This window comes from Sinohyriopsis cumingii, unplaced genomic scaffold, assembly GCF_028554795.1.
Source record: "Sinohyriopsis cumingii isolate HCF-2022 unplaced genomic scaffold, ASM2855479v2 utg003621l, whole genome shotgun sequence".
In the NCBI taxonomy this organism is placed as follows: Eukaryota; Metazoa; Mollusca; class Bivalvia; order Unionida; family Unionidae; genus Sinohyriopsis; species Sinohyriopsis cumingii.
The window spans coordinates 1-14,126 of NW_028316550.1; the positions used below are offsets into that span (position 1 = coordinate 1).

The 14,126-nt window shown below is 38.0% G+C and overlaps 1 protein-coding gene across 3 annotated transcripts in view; it reads right to left on the minus strand.

Annotated features, from left to right (window-relative positions):
- Window positions 1-670: 670 nt before the first annotated feature.
- The window catches only part of LOC149769510 (heat shock 70 kDa protein 12A-like), a 28,672-nt gene continuing 15,216 nt past the window's right edge, over window positions 671-14,126 (minus strand). For 2 of the 3 annotated variants that reach the window (XM_089949866.1, XM_089949863.1), the window contains exons 4-5: window positions 9,481-9,640; window positions 6,100-9,004 (exon numbers count right to left, since the gene is read on the minus strand). In XM_089949866.1, the coding sequence (XP_089805992.1) occupies window positions 7,941-9,004; window positions 9,481-9,640 (1,224 nt within the window). In that variant the 3' untranslated portion in view covers window positions 6,100-7,940. Of the gene's footprint in view, window positions 3,515-6,099; window positions 9,005-9,480; window positions 9,641-14,126 lie in introns of those variants that run through there. The other variant, XM_089949865.1, reaches the window with a different exon arrangement.

The window sequence follows — 14,126 nt, forward strand, 5'->3', positions numbered from 1 at the left end:
ATAATTAGCAGACATTGCCCCCTCCCCGGCAGTCTGTTAAGGGTGGATTTACGACCCCCACTTGATGTTCCTTTGAGCCTAACACCGGCCAATTCATGCCACTTACCTGTGAATCGCACGCAGCCAAATAAGGCGCCAGTAACAAGATCCTATGGCCATGTTATATACAACTGGCTTCCCACCCGTCCTTTTGATGTCGGCTTACACTATCGTAACATAAGCCGGCCGGCCAGCTGTGTACACATCGCTTTGGCACTCATTGTTCGCAAGGCTGACACTCGCAACATTTATGAAGGGAATAATTAGCCTCAGGGTCTAGCATGCACATGTTGCAATCTGGCTATTGTTCCTTACTTATAACGTGACAACCACGAATAGTATTTGCTTGCTTGTTTTCTTAGTTTTGTATTTAAATATGTCTCTTTAATCGAAAAGTCTTGTTTTTTTTAAAAAAAGTTTCTTCAATGCATTTCCTTCTTTATCCTCTCCAGCTAATGTGCCCTTAGAGCTCTCCCAGTCTCTTTTGAAATGAACATATGCGTTTGGTGCGTAAGTTCACGTTAAGAAAGATTGGTGATAAGTAAGTACTTGATTTGGCAGCTGGTATGAAACAGATAATTTCAAGAGTCAGATAATTTCCATTGCTTCTATGTCCTTGTGGATTAACTGAGTCTTGAAGATAAGACCGGTTGAAATGGACAGATCATTTTACTGAATAAATGGTTATCATACCCACAACTGATGACATGCCACTTGTTTTTATGTTAATAAAACATTTAAAAAAGACTGGACCTGTTTGATAACTGGTGTAAATCTAATCGGTAGTCGAAGCCCTTGGCGAATCACAAACATATTGTGTCGCCCATTTTAATCCAATTTGATTCTATGTTGTCAATGAATATGCACCAGCTTAGAAGTCTACAGGGTCATCATTTAGGGGTATATTGCTCGTGACTTCATGTTTCAGTTGTAGGACGTGCTGCTTGTTGAATATAAAATTGTTAAATTTAAGAATATGGGTTTAATACTTCACCAAATTATCCATAGGAGGAGAATGAGCAGGTCGACTACCCCTCCATTTGTTGCAGGCCGTGATATTGGTGTATAAGGAACATACATCCATAGTACGAGGTAGCATAGCATGTATGTATGTATGTATGTATGTATGTATGCATGTGTGGTTTTCGAGTGGGAAATGGTCATAAGAAGAATCTGTTTTCCAGCAAATGATGCATTCTTTCATCACCCGACTGCTATCATAGTGCGCACGAAAAGGCTAAATCTCTCTGACTGAAATCATCAATACATCATTCTTTCGCAATAAGCAAGAGAAATATTAATAGCAACACATTTGCTTCCTGAATCATACAAGGCTTGGAGTTTGTTTCCGTCAAGCATGACTCTTTCACTGATCAACCTATCTTTATGTACGCATTCGTTTGATAAGTTTCTAGTCGAAGAAGTCGTTGTAATTATTATGTATTAACACTTTTGGGCGTTGTTCGTGCAGAGTTGTCGACGGTCCCTATTTATATTTTAAAACTTCAGTTAGACTTTACACTGCATTTATTTACGTGTCAGCCTAACTTGTTGTTCTCTTCGCTTAAGATGTGGAACTTTTCGACTGGTATTTCTTAAAGCTGAATTAGTATTCACAATGCATCATTTTGCAATTGACCCTAATTTTTCGTTCCATCGATCCTGATTTTTCGTTACATCGACGCTGATGTTTCATTCAAGGATGTAAGAAAAATATCCCATGACTTTGAATTGGTGTTCTGCAGGAAAAAAACGCCCTCGGGATCAGAATTATTCGATCCTACTTCGATTCATAATGAATTATTCGAGTAATCCCACATGAGAGTACCTATTGACACTGAAGATAATTCCATTATGCTTATGATGTATGTAACTGTCGCCATGTTTCATGCGTTTTTAATATCTAAAAAATAATTTTCCCAGTGTAATATTTAATTTATATTGTGTGCTTGATTTTTGTATATATCCGTGACTGAGGGTTGTTGATATAGCTTTTGATTCCTGACTTATGTCATGATTTAAATTGGTTAACAAGATGTTTTTTAGAAATTTGGGTTCAAGGGTTAATGGAATTTTCCATCAAAATTATTAGTTTTCCAGAATATTTTGTTGCGACGAAGGTCAAGTGAAATATTTATAAATAAAGGTTAGGTAAACAAGTATTCATTCCTGTTTTAAGATCGGTCTGTGTAATCATTTACAGTTGTCTTCAGATATAATTTCAGAGGAATTGTTTATTTAAATATATTCATTGTAATTGCCAAAGTGTTCATTGACGTTTTGGATTAAAATAATACGGTGGGATTATTGAGAACGCATTAAAACACATATTGGATTGTATCATTGTGGTACATCATGATACTCGAGACTATTGGAATTCGTTGGGAACATTCTGAACATTTGAACTTGTGATAGGACATTTAGGATTATGTGGGATGATTTAATTCGCAATACCGTAAATCTATCTTAAATTTTAACTTTTGTAACTTAGTGCGATAAATTATTTGTTATTTTACTAACTATGTTGATTTCGCTTCTTTGTGCTACATAGTTTAAGACCTAGTATTGTTACACCAGTCAATAACAATAGTATTAACTTATAACAAACTGTTTGCAGTAAACTAAATTTGTATGCTCTTTCTAATGACGTAAATCTTTCTGAAGATGATCTCCATCAATAAAAATACATTGAATCCGACGTAACGTAGACGGAATGAAAATAGTAAAAAAAAATCATCTGTGTTGATGCTGAGTAGGGAATTCCCACACCAATGTTTATGATGTATTCTATAAAGTTTAGTTGTGGTCAGGAAATGTAAAATGTTCAGCTAATGATCTCCTTTCAAGCAGTTTAGTATACCAGTCGAATGTTTGCGGAATGAGTGAAAGAGATGGGATGAAACATCGAATACATAATCTAGCCATATAAATAATATAGGAAAAATAAGTGCTTGAAATATGCAATGTCCAAACAATTTGTAAACGAGAATACACAACTTGAAAGACATGATTTTTGTATCCTTTATGGCGTATTACAGATAGTAATATCCTCCATGTCGTACTTCATGCAGCCTAGGAATAAAGATTCGGCTGAATGTTAATTGATTGATCTTATATAACTATGCTGAGCTATTTGGGTAAATAGAAGCATTAAGTTGAAAGACAGTTCTTATTTCGAACTATAACAGTAACTGGAAATCGCAGCTAAACGTCTTGATTCGGCATTCTATGGTTGTTAACATCAGTAACTGGAAATCGCAGCTAAACGTCTTGATTCGGCATTCTATGGTTGTTAACATCAGTAACTGGAAATCGCAGCTAAACGTCTTGATTCGGCATTCTATGGTTGTTAACATCAGTAACTGGAAATTGCAGCTAAACGTCTAGATTCGGCATTCTATGGTTGTTAAAATCAGTAAAGTTCTGTTACGTATGTCCTGGGTACCATTCCACTAAATCTAAAAATGTTTGATCCCTGAAAAAAAATTTCTAATGTCGTGAGTCTCTCAGAAATGTGAGAAAGACAATGACACAAAATATACCTACATGACTGATAAAAGATCATGATTCTTTTCCTTTGAGTTACGCTGTCACCTTATTGTTTCCACGTCTAATTAATTAAAATTTGATGTCGGCTTAACTATTATATGTCTCGGCATATCTGGTGAATATAAAATATGCACAAGAGAACAAAATAAAATTGTGCACAAAAGAACAGATTAAAATAAAAATTATAGGTCATTCTGTACTAATATGTATAGGACGTTGTGTATAAAGTTGAGAATAGAATAAAAATAAAGAATGGCAATAACCAAGTGAAGGAAGCGGGTTTAAAATTAAATTTAAACGTGCTTCCTTGTACAGCGACTCGCTGCAGAAGTGATGCTGAATATTTGATAAAAGGGAATTACTATTTACAGCTGCTCATAACTATGAAAAGTGCACAAGTATTTTTAATATGTGCACTTAATTAAATCATTTTGAAATTAAATCATTTTGACTTTCAAATAGATCTATGAACAGCATCAACATCGGTAATGTTTACCTAATATGTAAGTGTTATGTCACTAGTACAGAAAAACAGTTGAAGCCAAATTGCCATATGGTATAAGGAACAGAAAAAGTTTGATGTGTTGTTTTCTTTGGTAGTGATCGACAAAAAATAAGTACAAAGAAGTGATACAAACATATACTTCCCAAAGAAGTGTTGCTTAAATGAGCTGCAATTTGTCCCGAGAGTTTTGAAAACCAAAATTGCTTCCAACCCACCCCCAAAAGTGTCTCGGAAAAGTCACAATTATTTAATGCACTTTTGACATTTATGATGGAGTCGCTTTGATGAATCTGGATAAATAATGAATTCCATTCATGAATTACTGAAGGAAGAAACAGGTTGTAACAAACATGTCGTGTATCTTTCATTGATTGGAACTTGCTGATGTTATGTAAGTTATATAGAATAATTATTCTCTTGTATAATTTTCTCTTGTATAAAAGAAAAATTCCGTGTTTTCTTTCGTCGTGATTCAAGACTTTTCCATCCTATTATTAGGCGTAAAATTTCTATAGATGCTAATTTTGTTTCGCCAGTCACGACTGTGGCTGGCACATTTTGCATTTGTTTGAGTTCACTTTTCTCAGCTAATATACAGTTGTCCCAAACTGCGTTACCATATGACAGAATATGCCATACAAAAGACAAACATGTCTAATTTTCTTAAGATTTCACATGAAGCTAAAATCTGAGTCGCGCGATGCATTAAATTTTGACTGTGTCTTTTCTTCTCAATGCTTCATTTGCTTGTGCCCTAAGCAGATGTTTGAGAAAACAATTCCAACATGTTTGTGTGAGTCATTTCTGTGGTTCAGCATACTGTGGTCTCAGGATATTAGCATTTGATTCATCCAGTATAGTTTTTCTATAAAAAAAATTGTTAAACGCTTCAACTTTGTAAACAAATTTATGAGTATCGAACATTTGAAGATAAGGTGTAGAATGTGTGCCGTGAGCTCTGATGCAAATCTTAAGGGCGAGCAACCGGTCTTCAGAAAATATAGTGCCAGATCTAAGCTCGTGTGCTCATTTGTCAATATGTAGCTGTTTGGCTTCTAGAATCACGATCAAGGAAATATAGTCCAGTGAGTGGGTGCATTACGAGAACTGTCATTCGCAAAACGTACTATATCGCCACGTGTGGCTGTTTGTTTATTGATTCATGAACCTTATAGTCTATTTCTCCCATATTTCGTATTTTTTCTAAGTTGACCGTGCAATACTGGTTTCAAGAAATAAAAGAGAAGCGTTACATTCGGTTTTTAAGCATGAAAATCATTTTACTGTTCAGACAAGTTGATGTTCGGTTACCAGTTACTTGCATTGTCAGATAATCACGTCCCACGAGTAATATGACACTAGTCAAAGTTGTAACCAAATCAGGGATCGTGATCGTTTAGGCTGAATTCTTATCAGGATTTTTAAAACTGCTTTGTAAATTAAAGAAGAAAAACACAAATAACATCATCATCTAACTATGTTAAAGTTTATTTTAAATGAAAACTGTTCTTTACATGCTATGCAACATAATGGTGGATTTATAGGGTTATGGTTCACTGAAAAGTCTTTCCGGTTCCAAACTGTATTTGAAATTTATTTCAGATCAGCCAGTGTACAATTGGCCATCAGTCTACACTCAGCCAAGGAGAATGGATCCATCGGTATTTATTTAGGTACGGTGACTGGATGCATTACTCTATTCAGCGAGCATTTCAACAAAGTTTTACAAACGGATCTTAGACTGTGTCTGTATAAAACACTAGGAGCTATAAAATCTCTATGTACCTTTGACTCAATATATTTCAACAGACAATATTGACTCACTTTCAGGCAAATTTAAAAGTGTGAAAATTATAGCACAAACAAATCCAATTCAGTTGAATTGCACCATTCAACATTACATTCACAAAATGACAGTCTTTCGAAGAACAGGAATCGGTTATGGTTATTGTTTCCAACGGACAATATTGGAGCTGCATACATATATATATATATATATATATATATATATATATATATATATATATATATATATATATATATATATATATATATATATATATATATAGCGAAAGATCTTAGCATCATGAAGTGTACAGATACTTTGACTGCATAATACATTAATTTTTCGCAGCATTTAGCCGTCAGCTAGAAAAGGAAAGAGTTGACTCCCACCCTCTTCCTGCCTACTCCTCTCCCCCTCCCCAAAAAGAGCAAACATAGGAAATGCAAACAGATGATGATTAATATCATCTAGTACATGACATTGTACAAACTGTACCTTTAAAAGAGACAGAAAATATCCATTTCACAACTTATTCACGAACCCTTGTTGTTGAAAATAAAAGGGGATTCAAACAAGTTTATTAATAAGAAATCTAACATAACTAGGAATCTCTATCAGATTCGCATTTTATCAAAAAAAGCTAGATAATGTATGCTGTAATAAGACACGAAACAATTAGAAAACATACACATTCGCTGAGATGAGAAAACGGGACTCACGGACACTGGATGAAATAGCTGAATTCGAAAAATACACATTCACTGAAATGAGAAAAACGGGACTCACGGACACTGGATGAAATAGCTGAATTCGAAAAATACACATTCACTGAAATGAGAAAAACGGGACTCACGGACACTGGATGAAATAGCTGAATTGGAAAAGGCTCGGTTTCCCGAGGTATTTCTTCGATATTAATGTTGTCATGAAGAATACATTTTCAATATTTCTTCAAAAAGTAAAAATCATTATTTCCTGGTTTCTATGATTTAAAATATAAATACCAAAAAAATCTGACGTGCGTTGCACTGGGTAGTTAAAATCCTTGCTTACCGACAACAGCGTAATATTTGAAGATTTGCGATCGGTCTTTGTAATGAAGGCAATATTTACAATGTACTTGAAGGATTCCATTAAACCATGGTAAAATTGGAATTAGTAGGTGATATTCGCGTGGGTCTTATCAAGTTATTTTCATTTGAGTTCATTTACTTTGACACGTTTCTTGGAATGTAAAATACTGTGATGGAACCATGATGAGCGTACAGTGGCGTCACTCGGGTTGGTGTCACCCAGTGCGGTAGCTCATGGTGTCATCCCCATGGTCCTCCTTACGTAACAGACCATACGGAATCCTTAGTAATGTCATTTTGGTGTCACCCCCTCTGATGGTGTCACCCCGTGCAGTCCGCATCCCCCTAGCGACGCCACTGCTGTGCCTGCTAGTCATGTATTTAATTATGATCGGTTATCCGCTTATGAAATCCGACTAGACCGAGCAGTGTGTGCTCTGTAAAATTTGCAGTTTTTTATTTTTGGTGTCACCCCTCTGAGATGGTGTCACCCGGTGCGGTCCGCACCCCCCGCACCCCCTAGCGACGCCGCTGTGAGCGTATGTTGTCTCATCATTTAATCACAAATTTAATTCGTTCTATGTCACAAGGAAACCGCAGAGCAGCTAATTTGGATAACCGAAAATTTAGATAATCTTGTACATTATGACATCCTATGAAACGAAATTAAAATAGATTAAATTTATAGGGAAACTAGAGTCTTTCAAAAACATGGCTGTATACTTAATTGCTTCTTTCCTCATTGTATCTTTTTAAATTTTCATTTAATGCATATCACTTCCTTTTTCATCCGGTGCTGTGTAATAGTTTGCACGTATTATTTCAAACACGTTCAGTTTAATATAAAGCACATAGCTTGAAATACTATGCTATTCTCCGATATATGATTATCCACAATGAAAATGTCTCATGAATTGGGTTTTCTTCGCGAATGTTTAAAAAACAAGAAACAAAAAGTGGTAAACTAAAGTGGATTGAATCTAAACAATTACTGGAGAAAGTCTATGACTACTGTCGACTTTCGGCCTGTATGAACCTCCTTGGCTTCCACTTCCATTTCAGTTCCCCCAAAACTAATACTCACTTTGATGTGCCTATCCTTCAAAGGAACAGATTTATCCAGATTCGAGATTACCACGCATCCAAGCTTTCTACATCCGTCATCTGTGATATATGTTGGCGAGGTTTCACTCGAAACGTATACTGGACAATAGTGTGCATGTCGGTCTTCATCGCTGAGTTTAAAGTACTTTTCAAATCGGCGCTCATGCAATTTTACGATTTCACCGGCCTCAACAACTTTAATGAATATATTTGTACATAGTGGTCCCACGTCGGTTTCTTCTCGATACTCCTCTTTGTGATTCCCTTCTATAAAGGGAATTTTTCCTGCTATGCCGTATGTGTACCGACATACACGCTGAACTATTGCATCTTGGTTGTGGCCATATATGACGGCTCCTTTCAGTACCACCAAGCCTGCATCTTGTGGGATAATTGTGGTCATTTCTGGAAAACTTGATCTCATAGATTCTTGAAGCATTTGGCACTCAGAGAATCCTCCAACCATTATGATGGACTTCACATTTTCCAGTTGCTTGGACTTTAGCAAACCATCGACAAAGTGTGTGATGCTCTGAACAGATTTTAAAAAGAAGCCTCTCATGATGGCACTGTCTACCTTGAGCTTGTCATTATGTAACGTGATCTTATCGGAGAATTCTGTTTGACGGATAGATTCCTTCAGCGTCTTCCCGGTCTGGTCCTCAAATATTTGAATGAGAGATATGGGAATCCTGACTGTGACTATGGATTTCTTCTTCAGGCGCATTTCTCGTTTCTTCACCTCGAACACTCTGAACATGTCCAGCAAATCGTCGGTGTTCTCTCTTGAAAATTTCTGGAAAACTGGATTTCCTACCAGTTTAATAACGAATTCGTGGAAGGCTTTGTCAACGGTTGTACCTCCCCACGCTCCTCCAGTGGCTTGGTATAGTTCTTTAAGTCGGCCATCACCTTCTACCTCGTGCACGGTTATGTCCACAGTGCCACCTGTAGTAATACAAAAGTTTCATGCCGAGTTATCTTACTTCTTAAGGTATCCAGTAATAAAAGGAATGTAAGATACAAAACTGTTTTAGATATCACTTGAGAAAACATTTGATAATATTTCTATATAGGACCCAATAGTACATGTCATTAGATGATGACGACAATAATAATAATGAGGATGACAACGACGACGATACATACGTTGAGATGAGGACGATGATACGTATCACGAGGAAATGAAAGAAAAAAATATCTTTGATATCTTTTGCGTAGTGAAGGATTGTTTAATGGTTTCGCATAGCTGCTCGACAGCATTAAAATTCGTTAACACGAGGTACTTACTAAAGCGCGGATATTAATAGTTGTAGAACTGACTTAAATAGATGGAGGCAATTGCAGAGAGAGATATACAGGAAACATATATGAAATGGCTAAAGACAGACTAAACGTGATACAAACGACTCCACAAGACATACCTCCCGCATCTAAAACCATATATTTGGACCCCTTCTTAAAGGCCTTCAACGTAGATTGCGATGTATCGATGGAGAGCATCTTCATTGGAAGATAGTTACATAGCAGAGATGCCACTTCTGGTTCCAGTGCTATGCGTAGGTATTCGTTTCCGATACCAGCCTTTATAGATAGAAGTGTAATAAAGTCAACGAATCTTTCAAATCAAACTATTCGAGATACGTTATGTACGAACATCAGGGTTACGCGATTACCTTTAATTTCGTGCACAACATATAATATGATAGATATCGTTATAAATGTTCGCCTCTTTTTTAAAAGGGTATCATCTTAATAGACCGTAAACCTGTGTTCCTAATCCTCTAAGATCAATGATTGATGATTTCGTTTAAAAAAAAACAATTTTTCTATACTCACAAATCATTAATAAAAACGAAGTAAATCTAAGCGTTTAGTCCAAAACTCTTGAGCAAAACGTTTGCGATTGTTTTTCATAAATGAATGAAGTGCTTCAGTGGTGACGGCGGCAGAGTGAACTATGTTCAGATTATATGTTACGGCTATGATTTTAAGTGTTTTGTACATATGTGGTATATATATATATATATATATATATATATATATATATATATATATATATATATATATATATATATATTGATGTATGCGCTGGGCGCGCAATAACTTGGTAGCTCGTGATGGTTAACAGCTCTCGTTTGGAGGCATAAGCGACTTTAAAGTAAAGTCCGTTCGACATCGGCGAGACAGATATGTTAAAGTAATGTCAGGTAGCTGGAAATGATAAAGCTATAACAAACGAAACAGGTGTCATAAAATTATGTTTTCCAGACTGGTTATTAATAATAGAGGTCTAGCTAGAGTTATTTTGACTTCGATTGGAGTGTTAAAAATGTGTTGGCGGTGAGACAAAGTAGCAGCAGGGGGGGCGAATCCGACATTTTGTCCAAACGTCATTTGGCTTAATTAGTACTTTCTGCACTCAGCGGATCCGGTGTAGTCAGCGCTGGTAAAAAAAAAAACGACGTCGTCGTCGACGGGATCGTCCGGACGTCATTTGGTTTAATTAATGCCTTCTGCGCGCCGATCCCAGCGTCGTCAGCGTCCGGTAAGCACATCGACGACCGCGTCGATGTCATCGCCCCCCCCCTGCTGCTAAGTGGCTATTTGCAATTTAACCGAATATTTGGTCAAGTCCGATACGATATCGTGTCCGAGGATCATGTAAATTTATCGTTACAAATCCATGTGGGGTCGACTGAGCATGACTAAAAAAGTTTCGAAAAACATTAAAGTTCATGTCACTGCCGCACCATGTCTGCCAAATATTTCGTAGCGTGTGTGTATCAACGCCGTTGAATACAGCAAGAATATTACAGTTGTCTCTGATTACTTTTGGAATCTGAGTGTATCGTTGAGTGACATATATCACGTGGGTGTTTTTATGCCTGCCTCTGGAAAATATCCTAGCTGGGTTTTTTTGATTGTCTAACATAACATCATCGTACACGACTAGATTGTTGACGTCGCCATCAATATCATCGATACCTGGTGCATCATTGATATCTGTAATAAACTCAATAACATTTTTTTTAGCGATCGCTGATGCATTCTCGTTAAAATCTTTCAACACCTCGTAGCATCGTTGATCATCTACGCTAGGAGCAACCAAATACAACTTATCCCACTTCATCCATCTCATTATTAAATTAAGTAACAATTGCGTCTTGCCGGATCCAGATGGTCCGATGATAATCATCCGGATCGAGTTTGGTAACGCTGCAACATGCTTAACTGGTTCTCTTGTTTTAGTCGCTGAAAAGTCAATTATATTCATGTCTCTATACATGAATTATGGATTTATATTGTGTGAAGTGTAGAGTGCGTACTGGCACAAATGATATGACAACCGTTACAACAAGAAATAACAGATCGGCGCTTACTGGTAAGTGTGTTCAATGCGGTACAAAGAAATTTAGATTTATTTCTGCTAGACCCGGAGATGTTTTAAAAAAAAGCGAGGAGGTGATATTGCAGCCAAGTTATCAAAACTCCCCGGAACACCGTGGGCAAAGTATCCAGGAGAAAAACACCTCCCAGGATATAGCTACTGTGGCCCCGGAACACGATTAGATATCAGACTCGATGATCAAAATCAGCCGCGACCCGGTGAGTATCCAATAAACGCTATCGACGAAGCATGTCGGATACATGATATAGCTTATCGTAGCGGTGATCTGCAACAGCGTCATATCGCGGATGTAAAATTAATTCACGCGTTAAATGCTATTCCCGATAAATCCGTCAAAGAAAAATTGGCCTCATGGTTGGTAAAATCGGCTATGAAAGGTAAATTAATGATTGGAAGCGGAGCAACTCGCGCTGGTAATTGAAAACGCTAGCGTTTATAATAACAACATGGAATCCATCTATTATTCTCCGAGAGGATACTGGAAAGGAAAGGCCGCAATTGGTAAACTCGCAAGCGCTGCAAAGGTAACAAAGGCCACTGCGGTTAATTGGTTATCCAAACAGGCTATATGGCAAATTTATCTACCACCACCTAAACAAATCAACTTCTCGCGCTTTGATGTCAGCGTACCCAATGAAGTTCATCAAGCTGACATATTATTTCTGCCGCATGACAACGGTTACAAATACGCGCTAACCGTAGTTGATGTTGCGAGTCGATACAAACAAGCGGAGCCGTTAAAAACAAAGTCAGCAACTGAAGTAGCCGCTGCGTTTGAAAGAATTTATCGAAGAGGTCCTCTGCGCTGGCCAAATCTACTACAAGTTGATCCCGGTAGTGAATTTCGCGGCGCTGTTTTATCAACGCTGAAACATCATAGCGTCGCGATACGACGAGGTCATACTGCGCTACATCGTGATCAGGCAATTGTTGAACGATTCAATCGGACTCTTGCTGAACGGTTATTTGGGTATCAATACGCGAAGGAATTCATCCAAGAAAAACGATCTCGTGAATGGGTCAAAAGGTTGCCAGGCGTAATTGGAGCGTTAAATAACGAGATTACCCGAGCAATCAACATGAAGCCCAGCGACGCGATTAAATACGAGTATATACCCGGAAGATCAAAAATAGATAGCGTTTCCAAGCCGATTCTCGGCGATGTCACTGTTAGATATCTATATGAACCAGGAGAGCTTGAAGGCGGTAAAAAAAGAGCTACTGATCCTATTTGGAGTGTTACCACACATAACATATCAACGATAACACGATCAACTGGTAGACCACCGATCTATAGACTGGATTCAACTGCTCCTCAGCGCGGATTTACACGCGAGCAACTACAAGTGATACCTGACGATACTCAATTACCCCCGCGTGGTCTTAACTAGCGCCGTTGCGTCTATTACACTCAAGACAGGTCAACCTCACATTGTTTTTAACATGACCGAGACTGTTATCGATTCTGTCCACGGTAAATTGGCGAGCGTCTTTATCCGAATAACGCCAGCGCATTACACAATTACAACTTGCGCAGTGATTATTCTGTTGTTGTCGTAACGCAATTATTAATTCGGCATCAATATCAAAACGCCGCTGTTTTTTTTTATCCTGTTGGCGGTAACCCGAGAGTTTTCTATCAATGACGCTTGCATCGATGACTCCGTCACTGGCTTTGTCACTGGCTTCGTCAATAACAATTCTTCGAAGCTGATTTATCCTTCGTACTCTGGACACTGCAAGATAGACTAGATTTGACCATTCGATGCGATTATCAACCATCCAAACAATTGTGTCCGTGATGGTTAGTCCCTGCGAGGAATGTATTGTTGTTGCGTATCCTAGCGTCCACGGGGATTTATCAGCACGTAGCGCGTCCTCGACGACGCTGATATCAACGAGCACAATATCATTCAGCACGAGAATTTGTTTTTCTGTCCGGCCCGGGATTTCAACTTCAATGTTCTGCCGCCGTGTATCCGCGGGTCTATAACATAACGGCACTGGACGCGTTGGAAACTTTTCCTTATGCAACGTAAACAACTTCCGCTGAAGTGTGTCTCTGACTATCTTTCTACTCGCTACAATCAAATCGTTTGGTCTCCATGTTTCCCAGAATTCATTTAACGGCGTTTCCGGAATCACCTTGCGGATTATTTCACACTGAATTCTATCCGGCTGTAATCTGATTAATTTTTTAACCCCGCGCAGTTGTTCATCAAGTGCCCGGTAATCAGTATCGGTTTCTTCATAATAGTCCACAAAACCCTTTAACCAATCATGTGGACCCTCGCCGACAAATGGTGGTGGTTGGCCATGGTCGCCACACATGATCACCGCTGTATTCGCGCGCAGCAACCAATCAAGAAACATTTGTAAAACATCTAACGAAACAGTACATATCTCATCCCAAATGATAACCCCAGGAATAAATTTTTCACCCATTCGATCAGGAGTCCACTCACCGCCGCTGTATCGAAAAAAGCTGTGATAAGTAACGGCGTCAACATTTCGTTGTTTTATTTCTCGCGCTAGTCTATGGGTCGGTGTAAGCACGATTATACTTGCCCGCGTTCGAAATAATTCAATTGCCCGAGTCGTCTTTCCCGACCCGCCACAGCCGCTTAAATAAACCGTCTTGTGTCTACAAATTGGATC